Here is a 12,774-nt window from a genome sequence, read left to right as displayed (position 1 = left end):
CCCAGTCCGAGGCCCCGACCCACCCGGGGCCGAGTGGCGGCAGCCCGGCGCACTGATGAGCCGCACGCCACCCACAGCCCCAGGCGCAGCCCCCGGTGGTCGCGGCTCTGGCCATCACGGCTGACAGAAGCCGGTACATGGTGTCTCTGGTGAGCCGGCGGCTTCAGAGATCCCACAGGCCGGGCTGGCGGCTGAGGCTCTCCAACTTCTTTTAATGTTAACTTCTAAGACTATTTAGAGCATCCACAGATATTAGCAAACAGCAACACCAAAAAGAGGACATTAGATGTGAAAAAGACCATACAATTCCATCCACTTGATGTGTAGTGCTGCAGACATACCTAACTTTTAAATAGGGTTCTTGGTCTTCGCCCAAAGACTTGTTTCCTCCACAGTCATGGATGCTTAAGAAATCAGCCTTGATTAGCTAAAGGCTTGCAGAGCTTCTTCTGCATGTTAAGATAACTATGTTAACAACACTCTGTTCCCCCATCCCTATTGAGAAGGTTATAGTTTCTCCCTAGGAAAAGAACCTGAGGCCATTTTGACACTATGTAGCAGGATCCAACTTCAGCAGCTCTTAGGCAGGGAGCTCCTCACCAAAAGGTGTTAGGAAACTAACACCACAGGCATGAGGGAATCTCGGTCTATCAGTTGTGACAGATCAGGTTCCAGGGAACCAAAAGTGTGCACAAGTCATGAAAGCAGGATTTCCAGTCAGTTACCTGCAGTACAGAAACTAGGAAGGGGATCTATTAATAACTTCTAAGGCAAAAATTGTTTTCCAAAAAATGTAGAGTATAAAAAGGAATAAGAGAATGAAGCTCAGAATAAGAGAATTGCTCACAATAAAACGTATGCACATGTGTAACCAAAAAATTTATTTTCATGAAAAACTAGTTTAAGTCTCAGGCTATTTTTCACAACAGATTTTAAAGGTCTGAATTTTTTAAAAGAGTTATTGATATTTAAAATTGTTTTGTCAGACTCAACATGAAAAAATATGCACTGAATCTTAATCAGGCGTATGAACTTGTATCAATAGCCTTATGGTTAATGTCAGATATGTGAACTTAAGAAAGGTACTAGTATAAATACAAACTGACTTATTTTATCATGCTGCTATCCAGATTTTGCATTTCTGATCACATCTCAAAATTAGGGCTGAAAGTTCAGTCAGTTCAGTCACTCAGTTGTGTCCAACTCTTTGCAACCCCATGAATTGCAGCACGCCAGGCCTCCCTGGCTGAAAGTTAGGTCATAATATAAAGGTGGCAACTTTTTCCAAGACTGTTCATCTCTGTTACTTACATAATGGAAAATGCTCCAGGTCTTTGAAGACAAATCTATGTTCAAATTCTGGTACTATCATTATTAGCAGTTTGAATTTGAGCAAATTACTATGAAATGGAGTATTTCCTGTCACATCAATAAACAAGAATGTCATAGCCATCCGGGATTCTGGCCCTCCAAATGTGAATTTATGAGCCCAGGAAGAACAATGCCTGCTATCAGGAGCTCATCCCACGGTGAGCACTGGCCCCAGACAGCTAAGATGCATATGAAAGGAATGATTTCAGTAAGCCCAGACTCTTGCATCTTCCCACACTAAGAAAAGCATTATTAAATTCCTTAACTTGAGACATTTGGTTTTCCTTAATTAACAATAATCTTTTGATGTTTAGATTACCTGCTCCTTGTTAAGAGCTTCTATATAACCTGACTCCTCCCCTCTAAAAATTCCCACCAAATAAAACATAACTCTCAGCTTCTAGGTTGTGACTATTTTTTAGGTCAACATTACTCAAACATCCTAAATCTCCATTTTCCCATCTGTACTAGACATAATAAAGCATATTAAAATACTGAAGAAATGGAACTACTGTTATATTTAGAAATAGTGCTGAACTCACTTTTAAGAATCTAAGATAAAAACCTAACCCACTGTCACTTAAATCTCTTCATCCAAGGTCAACACTGCATCAGAGAGAGGACGACCAATAGAAAGAAAACACTGAGAAAAATTAAAAGTAATATTCACCTCCTTATCTGCCATTATTCTTACTTCATCCAGGGTCTCTCTGCCATCTGGAAAGCCTTCTTTTTCAAGGTCAAAAGTTTCAGGAGAACTTAGCTGTGTCTCTGCAATTAAAAAATCAAAACTTCATTAATTTTCATTTTGTATTTTCATAATTAAAAGAAAACACTTATTTCCTTAAGCTTAGAGTATGATAATACTGCAGTGGCAATATAAATCAAGCTTGTTTCTTCTTAAAACTTTACTGAGGGCTTCCCTGGTGGCTCAGTGGTAAAGAATCCAGATGCTAAAGCAGTAGACATGGGTTGGATCCCTGGTCTGGGAAGATTCCACACACCACGGAACAACTAAGTCCAGATGCCACAATTATAGAGCCTGCGCTCTAGACCCCGGGAGCTGCAACTACTGAGCCCACATGCCACAGCTGCTGAAGCCCTGCACTCTATAGATCCTGTGCTCCACAACAAGAGCAGCCAGAGCAATGAGAAACCCACACAACTAGAGAGTAGCCCCCACTCACCACAATACAGAAAAAGCCCACACAGCAATGAAAACTCAGCACAGTCAAAACTAAATAAATTGAAAAAAATTTTTAACAGTGGTCTCCATTTTAAAAAAAAGAACTTTACTGAGGCATAATTTATATACAACAGAATTCACCAATTTTCAGTATATAGTAAGTTTTGACAAATGCATACAATGTATACATGGTATCTTTATATCACATAACCACAATCAAGATATAAAATATTTCAAGCACCCTCAAAAGTTCTTATGTACCCCTTTGCAGTCAATCCCCCTCCCACTTGGCTCCTTGCAATGATCAATCTACTTTATGTTCCTACAGTTTTGCCTTTTCTAGAAAGTCATATAAATGAAATAACACGGTGTGTCATGTTCTGTGTCTGATTTCTTTCTTTTAGCATGTGTTTGAGAAGCATTCATGTTGTTACATATATCAGTAGTTCATTCCTTTTTACTGCCTAATAGTATTCCACTGTATGGCTATAACACAATTTGTTTATTCATTCATCTGTTAATCCATTTGTCTTCTTTTCCAGCACAGTTCTGGCTTTAAAGTATATTTACACATTTTAAAAAAAAAATTGCCAATGCTAATTATGAGGCTAAAGGGATGATTAGAGAAGATATAAAAACTGGGAGCAGAAATACAAATACACTCTCAAAGATATGCCTTTCTTTAATTATTCTTTAAGCAGCATCTATTAATTCAACATTAATGCAATACATATTTATGAAAGAAGTTCCAGGCACTGTATAGGCTACTAGCAATAAGAAGTATTGGGTTGGCCAAAAGGTTTCTCTTTTTTTCCATACAATGGCTCTAATAGCACTTGGTTGTCTTTAACTTCATTTGAAACAATTTTATTAGATTGTATTGTGACAGCTGTTATATCAGCATGCATTTTTTAAAAAACCTATCAAAACTGGTGGATTTTGTGTAGCCATTTTAGTACTGTAGATGGAAAGAAAAAAACATTATCGGCATATCATGCTTTATCACTTCAAGAAAGGTAAAAATGCACCTGAAACAAAAAAAGATTTGTGCAGTATATGGTGAAGGTGCTGTGACTGATCGAATGTGTCAAAAGCGGTTTGCAAAATTTTGTGCAGAAGATTTCTCGCTGGACAATGCTCCACAGTCAGGTCAACCAGTTAAAGTTGACAGCAATCAAATCAAGACATTAACTGAGAATAATCAACATTAACCACACAGGAGAAAGCCGATATACTCAAAATATCCAAATCAAGTGTTGAAAAAAATTTGCACCAGTTTGGTTATGTTAATAGCTTTGATGTTTGGGTGCCACATAAATTAAGCAGAAAAAGCATTCTTGACCATACTTCCATATGCAATTCTCTACTTAAATGCAACAAAAACATTCTGTTTTTTAAAGCAAGTTGTGACAGGCAGTGAAAAGTGCATACTGTACAATGATGTGGAATGGAAGAGATCATAGGGCAAGTGAGAAGAACCATCACCAACCACACCAAAGGCTGATCATCCAATGAAGGTGATGCTGTATATATAATGGGATTGGAAGGGAGCCCTGTTTTATAAGGTCCTTCTGGAAAGCTAAATGATTAATTCCAACAAGTACTACTCCCAATTAGACCAACTGAAAGCAGCACTCAATGAAAAGGATCCAGAATTAGTCAAAAGAAAATACATAATCTTCCATCAAGATAATGCATGATGCATGTTTCTTTGATGACCAGGCAAAACCTGCTATATCCTGGCTAGGAAGTTCATTCTGCTGTATTTGCCAAAAGCTGTATCTTCAGATGTACGTTTATTTTGGTCTCTACAAAATTCTCTTAATGGAAAAAATTTCTTTTCTCTGGAAGACTGTAAAAGGCACCTGGAGCAGTTCTTTGCTAAAAAATAAAATAATAAGTTTGGGAAAATGGAATTATGAAGTTGCCTGGAAAATGGCAGAAGGTAGTGGAACAAAACAATGAATACACTGTTCTATAAAGTTCTTGGTGAAAATAAAAAATGTGTCTTTTATTTTTACTTTTAAAACTGAAGGAACTTTTTGGCCAAGCCAGTAAGATGGGGACCCCTCACGCTCTGGTTCAAGGATCTGCAACTAGTTCATGGGTCAAGTAGAGCCAGTTGCCTGTTTTTGAAAATAAAGTTTTAATGGGACACAGCCACATTCATTCTTCTTTATACTGTTTGAATGCTTTCAAGTTAAAACAGCAGAGTAATTTCAAGTACTTTGTATGGCCCACAAAGCCTAAAATATTTATTATCTAGTCTTTTTATATTCGGTTGGTGCAAAAGTAATTTTGGTTTTGTACTGTTGAAATTTGCTGTTTGTTATTAGAATACATTCTTAAATAAATGCAGCTATGTTATACATCATGGTATTGGAGAAGACTCTTGAGAGTCCCTTGGACTGCAAGGAGATCCAACCAGTCCATTCTGAAGGAAATCAGTCCTGTTCACTGGAAGGACTGATGCTGAAGCTGAAACTCCAACACTTTGGCCACCTCATGCGAAGAGTTGACTCATCGGAAAAGACCCTGATGCTGGGAGAGACTGGGGGCAGGAGGAGAAGGGGACGACAGAGGATGAGATGGCTGGATGGCATCACTGACTCGATGGACATTAGTTTGGTAAACTCCGGGAGTTGGTGATGGACAGGGAGGCCTGGCGTGCTGCAATTCATGGGGTCACAAAGAGTTGGACACAACTGAGCGACTGAACTGAATGTGCATTTCTCATTTTATGTTTTTTTGCTAATGACTTATTACTTGCTGTTTATTTTGTATTTATTTTAGACTAGGGAAATGATGTTAGACAAAAAGCAAATTTGAGCAATTTTCTTATTCAAGTTCAAAATGGGTTGTAAAGCAGCAGAGACAACTTGCAACATCAGCAACACATTTGGCCCAGGAACTGCTAATGAACATAGAGTGCAGTGGCTGTTCAAGAAGATTTGCAAAGAAGACAAGAGCCTTGAAGACAAGCATAGTGGCCAGCCAACAGAAGGTGACCATGACCAACTGAGAGCAATCACTGAAGCCCATCCTCTTTCAACTCCACGAGAAGTTGCCAAAGAAAATGTCGACCGTTCTATGATCAATTGGCATTTGAAGCAAATTGGAAAGGTGAAAAAGCTCAGAAAGTGGGTGCCTCTTGAGCTGACCACAAGTCAAAACAATCGGCATTTTGAAGTGTCATCTTCTCTTATTCTATGTAACAAAAATGAACCATTTTTTAGATCAGCTTGTGACATGTGACCAAAAGTGGATTTTATATGACAACTGGAGACAACCAGCTCAGAGGCTGGACCGAGAAGATCCAAAGCATTTCCCTAAGTCAAACCTGCACCAATAAAGGTCATGGTCACTGGTGGTCTGCTGCCTGTCTGATTCACTACAACTTTCTGAATCCCAGCCAAACCATTACATCTGAGAAGTATGCTCAGCATATCAATGAGATGCACCAAAAACAGCAATGCCCACAACCAGCATTGGTCAAAAGAAAGGGCTTTTTTTCTGTACAACACCCAATTGCACATCGCACAACCAATGCTTCAAAAGTTGAACAAATTGGGGTACAAAGTTTTCCCTCATCTATATTCACCTGATTTTTTTTTTCGCCAATGACTACGACTTCTTCAACCATCTCGATACCTTTTTACAGGGAAAGTGCTTTCACAACCAGCAGGAGGCAGAAAATGCTAAGAGTTCATCGAATCCCAAAACACAGATTTTTATGCTACAGGAATAAACAAACTTATTTCTAGTTGGCAAAATGTGTTGATTGTAACAGTTCCTATTTTGATTAATAAAGATGTGTTTGAGCCTAGTGATAATGATTTAAAATTCACAGTCTGAAACCACAATTACATTTGTACCAACTTAATAGAAAAAGTTTGTCAACCTCTGGTCTAGACATCTATCACTTGATATAAGAACAGAAACAATATTTCAAAAGATGACAGTAAGTCCAGAAAGGAAACTTATCAGAGGAACACAATCCATTAAGTTTTCTGTTATCTACACTATACACACTATACATCTAACTGGTATTTCTGTGCTTCACAAATACAATAAGTGGCCAATGCTGGGCTAACAGTATACTTAAAAGGTACTGAGGTAGTTTCTCAATCATCAAAGAATGATTATATACATTTCTAGTGTTAATCATATTTTAATACATCATAACTTTTTGGAAACTGGTTACACACACAGATTTCACCACCTTGTTGGAAAAAGACTTATATAAACTTCAAAATCTTCTCTATCAAGCTTTCCTGAGAGATATTTTCAAAAATGACATTTAATCTGTTAGAAAATAAAAGAGCTGCTCACTGCTTGCACTACTGTAACAATAAAAGTCCTTCATTAAGCTTTCTGTAAATGGCTGAAACATTTAACTATGTATTCAATGACAGTGACAAATTAAGAGGACATTAGCTTCATAGAAATAAATAATGTTAGCATCATGCACAATGTGGGCATGATGTTCTAATCCTGCTTCTTCACTAACATGACATTATAATTTGAGTATCAGACCCCAGGAACTGTAAGCAATATGAGACAAAACAAAATAGGTAAGATGGACTACTATACTCAATCTGTGTTTCACTCATTTAGGACAAATTTTTATACATAGCTTCTAAATTATGTATCTTATTTTTATTGAAGTATAGTTGATTTGTGCGACCCCATAGACGGCAGCCCACCAGGCTCCCATCCCTGGGATTCTCCAGGCAACAATACTGGAGTGGGTGCCATTTTCTTCTCCAGTGCATGAAAGTGAAAAGTGAAAGTGAAGTTGCTCAGTCTTGTCCGACTCTTAGCAACCCCTCGGACGGCAGCCCACCAGGCTCCTCTGTCCATGGGACTTCCCAGGCAAGAGTACTGGAGTGGGGTGCCATTACCTTCTCCTATACATAATATACATGTCTTTTTACATTCTTTTCCATTATGGTTTATCACAGGAAATGAAATATAGTTCTATGTGCTATACAGAAGAACCTTATTGTTTATCCATTCTGTATATAACAGTTTGCATTTGTTAACCCAAGACTCCTACTCTTCCTTCTCCCACTCCCTCTTGGCAACCAAAAGTTTGTTCTCTAGGTCTGTGAGTCTGTTTCTATTTCATAGGTAGGTTTATTTGTGTCATATTTTAGATCCACATATAAGTGATACCATACAGTATTTATCTTTCTTTCTAACTCAGACATCACTTACTATGATAATCTCTACTTTCATCTATGTTGCTGCAAATGGCATTATGTCATTCTTTTTTTTGTGGCTGAGTAATATTCCATTGTGTGTATGTGTGTGCATGTATGTATACACATATACACCACATCTTCTTTCTCTATTCATCTGCTGATAGACATTTAGGGCGCTTCCATGTCTTGGCTATTGCAAACAGTGCTGCTATGAACAGTGCTGTGTTTTTTTTTAATTGTATCAATAATTTTGTCTGAATATATGCCCAGGAATGGGACTGCTGAATCATATGGTAATTATTAGTTTTTTGAGGAAACTCCATACTGTTTTCCATTATGGTTGTACTAACTTACATTCCCACCAACAGTGTAGGAAGGTTCCCTTTTCTCTGAACCCTCTCCGGCATTTTGTTATTTGTAGACTTTTTAATGATGGCCATTCTGACCAGTGTGAGGTCAATGGTACCTCACTGCAGTTTTGATTTGCATTTCTCTAATAATTAGCAATGTTGAGTATGTTTTCATGTGCCTGTTGGCCATCTGTATTTCATCTTTGGAAAAATGTCTATTTAGGTCTCCTGCCCCTTTTTTGATTAGGTTGTTTGTTTTTTGTTGTTGAGGTATATGAACTGTTTGTCTATTTTGGAAATTAAATCCTTGTCAGTTGTATCGTTTGCAAATATTTTCTCCCACTCAATTGGTTATCTTTTGCTTTGTTTATGGTTTTCTTTACTATGTAAGAGCTTGTAAGTTTTATTAGGCCCCATTTGTTTATTTTTGTTTTTATTTCTATTGCCTTGGAGGGCTGACCTAAGAAAGCATTAATATATTTTATATCAGAGAATACTTTGCCTATGATCTCTTCTAGGAGTTTTATGGTGTCTTACGTTTTAAGTCTTTAAGTCACTAAATTATAGAGACTCAGGAGTCTAGCTCCATGGAGAAGTAGTTATACTTTCTTAGCAAAAAGAACAATAATGTTAGGGAAACCTTTTACCTAACTCATTTAGAAGTGGCTTATATCAACAAACAGTTGGAGTTAATTAGCAGGTTAATGACAGCAAATCATGATCACAAAAGTTATATAACCACAGTGATGAAGGGCTTGCTTTTTCCTCATTAACTTTCCTCTCATTAGGGATTTCAATATTATTGTATTTGCAGGTTCCTCTTGCAAGATCCCAGGGTGATGTCACATGCCATCATCCTTAACTTACTGAGTCCCTCTGGATGACATAGGTCAACAGGCCTACATGGAGAGGGAGTAATGCTATTTTTTCACAAAAATGACACCATATTCCTGAGAGCTTCTGCCAAAATCATGGCACTTGGTAGTGCCATCATTAGACAATAATCCACATAAACTTCAAATAATAAAGAAACCACTTTCAACAAAAATGACACAGTTAAACTTTAAAAATAAGTAAAGAAAGACTTTTACAATATGCTGCCAAATGTTTAAACTTTGGCAGGACTTTCCTAGACTAATGTGTAAATTAAGTATGAGTCTCTGTGGGAAAAAACTTGAAAGGAACCAAAAAGAAAACTACGAGTCTCTCTGACACTAACAGGTTATATGCAACCTCAGGAAAAACTAAATATGACTTAAGGTAACATTTGTCCAATTCTCGCTGTCCAAAGAGTTTAAACGTTAAGAGGAAGTTACTCACGTGAATGAGGCTACTGATAATGTATATATTAGCCCTCATTTTTAAGAAAAGCCAAATATACAATATATATATATATATTTAAGCTAAAACAAATTCCTTAGAAAGTAGTGATTCATATCACAAAATAATTCTTCACATAATACAATGATTCAACTGAAGAGTTCACTTAGATAATGGATATCTTAGTTCATTTTAAATTATTTTGTATATCAAAACCTTTTCATATGCAACTTTCAATTAACATCTTCTCAAACCTTAAACAAAGTACATGTGTATTTTCATCATTATTATTAACAAAAGCAAAGTATACTTAACCAGGTTAAGTATCTATTTGGAGATTAAAAATAAGTCAATGACAGAACTGTGCACAAAATTCAATTTCTGAACTCCCTATGCAATGGACTCCATGAATGGCAATGTAAAACTAACCAGTAAAAGCCTCAGTGAGAAAAACTGCTTAATGACATGCAAATTTGAGGACAACCCACTTTGAGAAGCCATAAACCAAACCAAAGTCCTCTTGGCTCTGAATGTAGAGTTAAACGCTCCGAAGGCTTTGCTGCCATCTCTGATGACACCAGTAAGTAAACAAGCAGACAAAAGAGCCATGTTAATTTCAAACTATCTCTAAGAAGAGAAAATGTGAGATGCAGAGCCAATGTCCATCAAAATAAGTGTATGTATATATATATGTGTTGTATGAACACATACACACATCAATCACACATAAACCTCCTAAGAGTGGGTTGGAAAAGTCAGAAAAATTAATAGACACAAAAAGGTAGGGACCAGAAACTAGTAAAAACACAGTGGGGTACTTACCAGGACACACAGTGATTTCCTCCACAGAACTCTTTGGCATAAAGGCTGAACTTCTCTTACTGGTCAAAGCAGCAATGCTGAAAAAAGAATCAAACCCCAAGTGAATTCCCAGTAAAATAAATCAGAACACAGGACCAAAAGCAATGGTTAGTCTTTCACAAAGCCACAGGTAATCTGATACCTGCTGTCCAATACCACAAAAGCACAACAGGGAAGCAAGGAATCAGCAGTGAAAACTCCACATCCAAAATAGGGAAAATAAATATGCTTACAACTTTGGTTTCAGTGAAATCACTGAATGAAAAGAATCCCCTTTTGGAGTCTTCACAAAGGAAGGTTGAAGGGTAAGGACTCTCCATGGAACCACAGAAGACCAAAAAAAAAGTCTACTCCAATATAAGGATGTCAAAAGTGTTTTACAGTCTCCATCTCAGCGTTCTGAAAGCTAGAGTTTTGTAAACTCATAAGAGAAGATATGAAGATTCTTCTGACACAATAGCTTTTCCCTCACCTTGCAGTTAAATTTCCTATTTATCTCAAGATGTGGCTCTACATGCAACAAAAACAAGATACAATTCCAAACTGCCTACAGCAAAAATCTGTCCAACCAAGTTGAGTATCTCTTCTGAGGAAAACATAATTATGAAAGTCTACCCTCTTCCAATATTTTGGTTTAGCCTGACTGCTCATGGAGTGCAATCTCTTCCTGACATAGGAGCACATGGCTAAGAGATCTGAGCATCTGAGCTAGCCCCCTTATGCTTCACAGAGCTTTACAATTAGTTTAATCAAGTATGCAAGAGAATGCTTAAAAAAACAAATCCTCACAACAACCAAGAACCACAGAGAAGAGAGAATAACCACCACTGATTCATGATAAATAACTAAATCCTGATAAGAAACCACAAGTGATTACTCCCTCTAAATAAAACATCTCAGAGCATTTGTTATAAACCTAAGCCAGATACAGTTTATTCTGTATGTAATATTAGAGCTCTATTCAAAGGGTCCATCACAAAACAATTTGCTGACATTTATTATATGGGCTAATCAATTTGAAGTCAAACCACATTGCCTGTAATTCCAACTCTCTCCTGGTGACAAAGCGTATAATCATTTATTAAAACCTACATCTGCTCTGCAGAAGGCTCACCACAACAAAGCAGAGAGGCCTGCAGGAAGCAGAAGGCCTACTACGGTTAAAACCACTTCCAAAACTGTCTTAACAGCAGGAGAATCAAACCAAAGTCACATTCTTTAGCTCAGGAAGAAACACCCAGTACTATCAACTTAACCAAAAGCCTAAGAACATCAACTTAAGTAATAGCAAATGACAGCTGGGCCTCAACTATTGTTTGGGAGATGACAGTCAGTTAACACAAAATTAAATTCTTGAATAATCCCTAAAGGTCAACTAATGATAAAAGAGAAAAGTAACTGGATGTCTGACCTAATTAATGCAGTTTATAACCAATCAACCTTTCAGTTCAGTTCAGTTCAGTTGCTCAGTCGTGTCTGACTCTTTTGCGACCCCATGAACCGCAGCACACCAGGCCTCCCTGTCCATCACCAACTCCCGGAGTCCACCCATGTGCATTGCGTCAGTGATGCCATCCAGCCATCTCATCCTCTGTCGTCCCCTTCTCCTCCTGCCCACAATCTTTCCCAGCATCAGAGTCTTTTCAAATGAATCAGCTCTCCGCATCAGGTGGCGGAAACTCCAAGTATTGGAGTTTCAGCTTCAACATCAGTCCCTCCAATGAACACCCAGGACTGATCTCCTTTAGGATGGACTGGTTGGATCTCCTTGCAGTCCAAGGGACTCTCAAGAGTCTTCTCTAACACCACAGTTCAAAAGCATCAATTCTTCAGAGCTCAGCTTTCTTTATAGTCCAACTCTCACATCCATACATGACCACTGGAAAAACCATAGCCTTGACTACTGCTTTTGCTAAGTCACTTCAGTTGTGTCCAACTCTGTGCGACCCCACAGACGGCAGCCCAACAGGCTCCTCTGTCCCTGGGATTCTCCAGGCAAGAATACTGGAGTGGGTTGCCATTTCCTTCTCCAATGCAGGAAAGTGAAAAGTGAAAGTGAAGTCGCTCAGTCATGCCCGACTTAGCGACCCCATGGAATGCAGCCTACCAGGCTCCTCCGTCCATGGGATTTTCCAGGCAAGAGTACTGGAGAGGGATGCCACTGCCTTCTCTGATAGCCTTGACTAGACGAACCTTTGTTGGCAAAGTAATGTCTCTGCTTTTTAATATGCTGTCTAGGTTGGTCATAACTTTCCTTCCAAGGAGCAAGTGTCTTTTAATTTCATGGCTCTAATCACCATCCGCAGTGATTTTGGAGCCCAGAAAAATAAAGTCAGCCGCTGTTTCCCCATCTATTTGCCATGAAGTGATGGGACCAGATGCCATGATCTTAGTTTTCTGAATGTTGAGCTTTAAGCCAACTTTTTCACTCTCCTCTTTCACTTTCATCAAGAGGCTCTTTAGTTCTTCTTCACTTTCT

The 12,774-nt window shown here is 38.2% G+C and overlaps 2 protein-coding genes across 4 annotated transcripts in view; both read right to left on the bottom strand.

Annotated features, from left to right (window-relative positions):
• Positions 1-2,035, bottom strand: part of LOC104993367 (serine beta-lactamase-like protein LACTB, mitochondrial) — a 5,954-nt gene extending 3,919 nt beyond the window's left edge. The window contains 1 exon segment of the mRNA XM_010846609.1: positions 14-2,035. Coding sequence (XP_010844911.1) covers positions 14-139 — 126 coding nt within the window. The 5' untranslated portion in view covers positions 140-2,035.
• The window catches only part of UIMC1 (ubiquitin interaction motif containing 1), a 139,150-nt gene that overhangs the window by 48,351 nt on the left and 78,025 nt on the right, over positions 1-12,774 (bottom strand). For all 3 annotated transcript variants that reach the window (XM_010846582.1, XM_010846581.1, XM_010846583.1), the window contains 2 exons: positions 10,257-10,333; positions 2,042-2,142 (listed from right to left, as the gene is read on the bottom strand). In XM_010846582.1, coding sequence (XP_010844884.1) covers positions 2,042-2,142; positions 10,257-10,333 — 178 coding nt within the window. The remainder of the gene's footprint in view (positions 1-2,041; positions 2,143-10,256; positions 10,334-12,774) is intronic.

The sequence above is a fragment of the Bison bison genome, unplaced genomic scaffold (genome assembly GCF_000754665.1).
Source record: "Bison bison bison isolate TAMUID 2011002044 unplaced genomic scaffold, Bison_UMD1.0 scf7180017864238, whole genome shotgun sequence".
NCBI classification, from domain to species: domain Eukaryota; kingdom Metazoa; phylum Chordata; class Mammalia; order Artiodactyla; family Bovidae; genus Bison; species Bison bison.
Note: the sequence above shows the minus strand (reverse complement) of the source record. Positions and strands in the feature narration are given on the sequence as shown.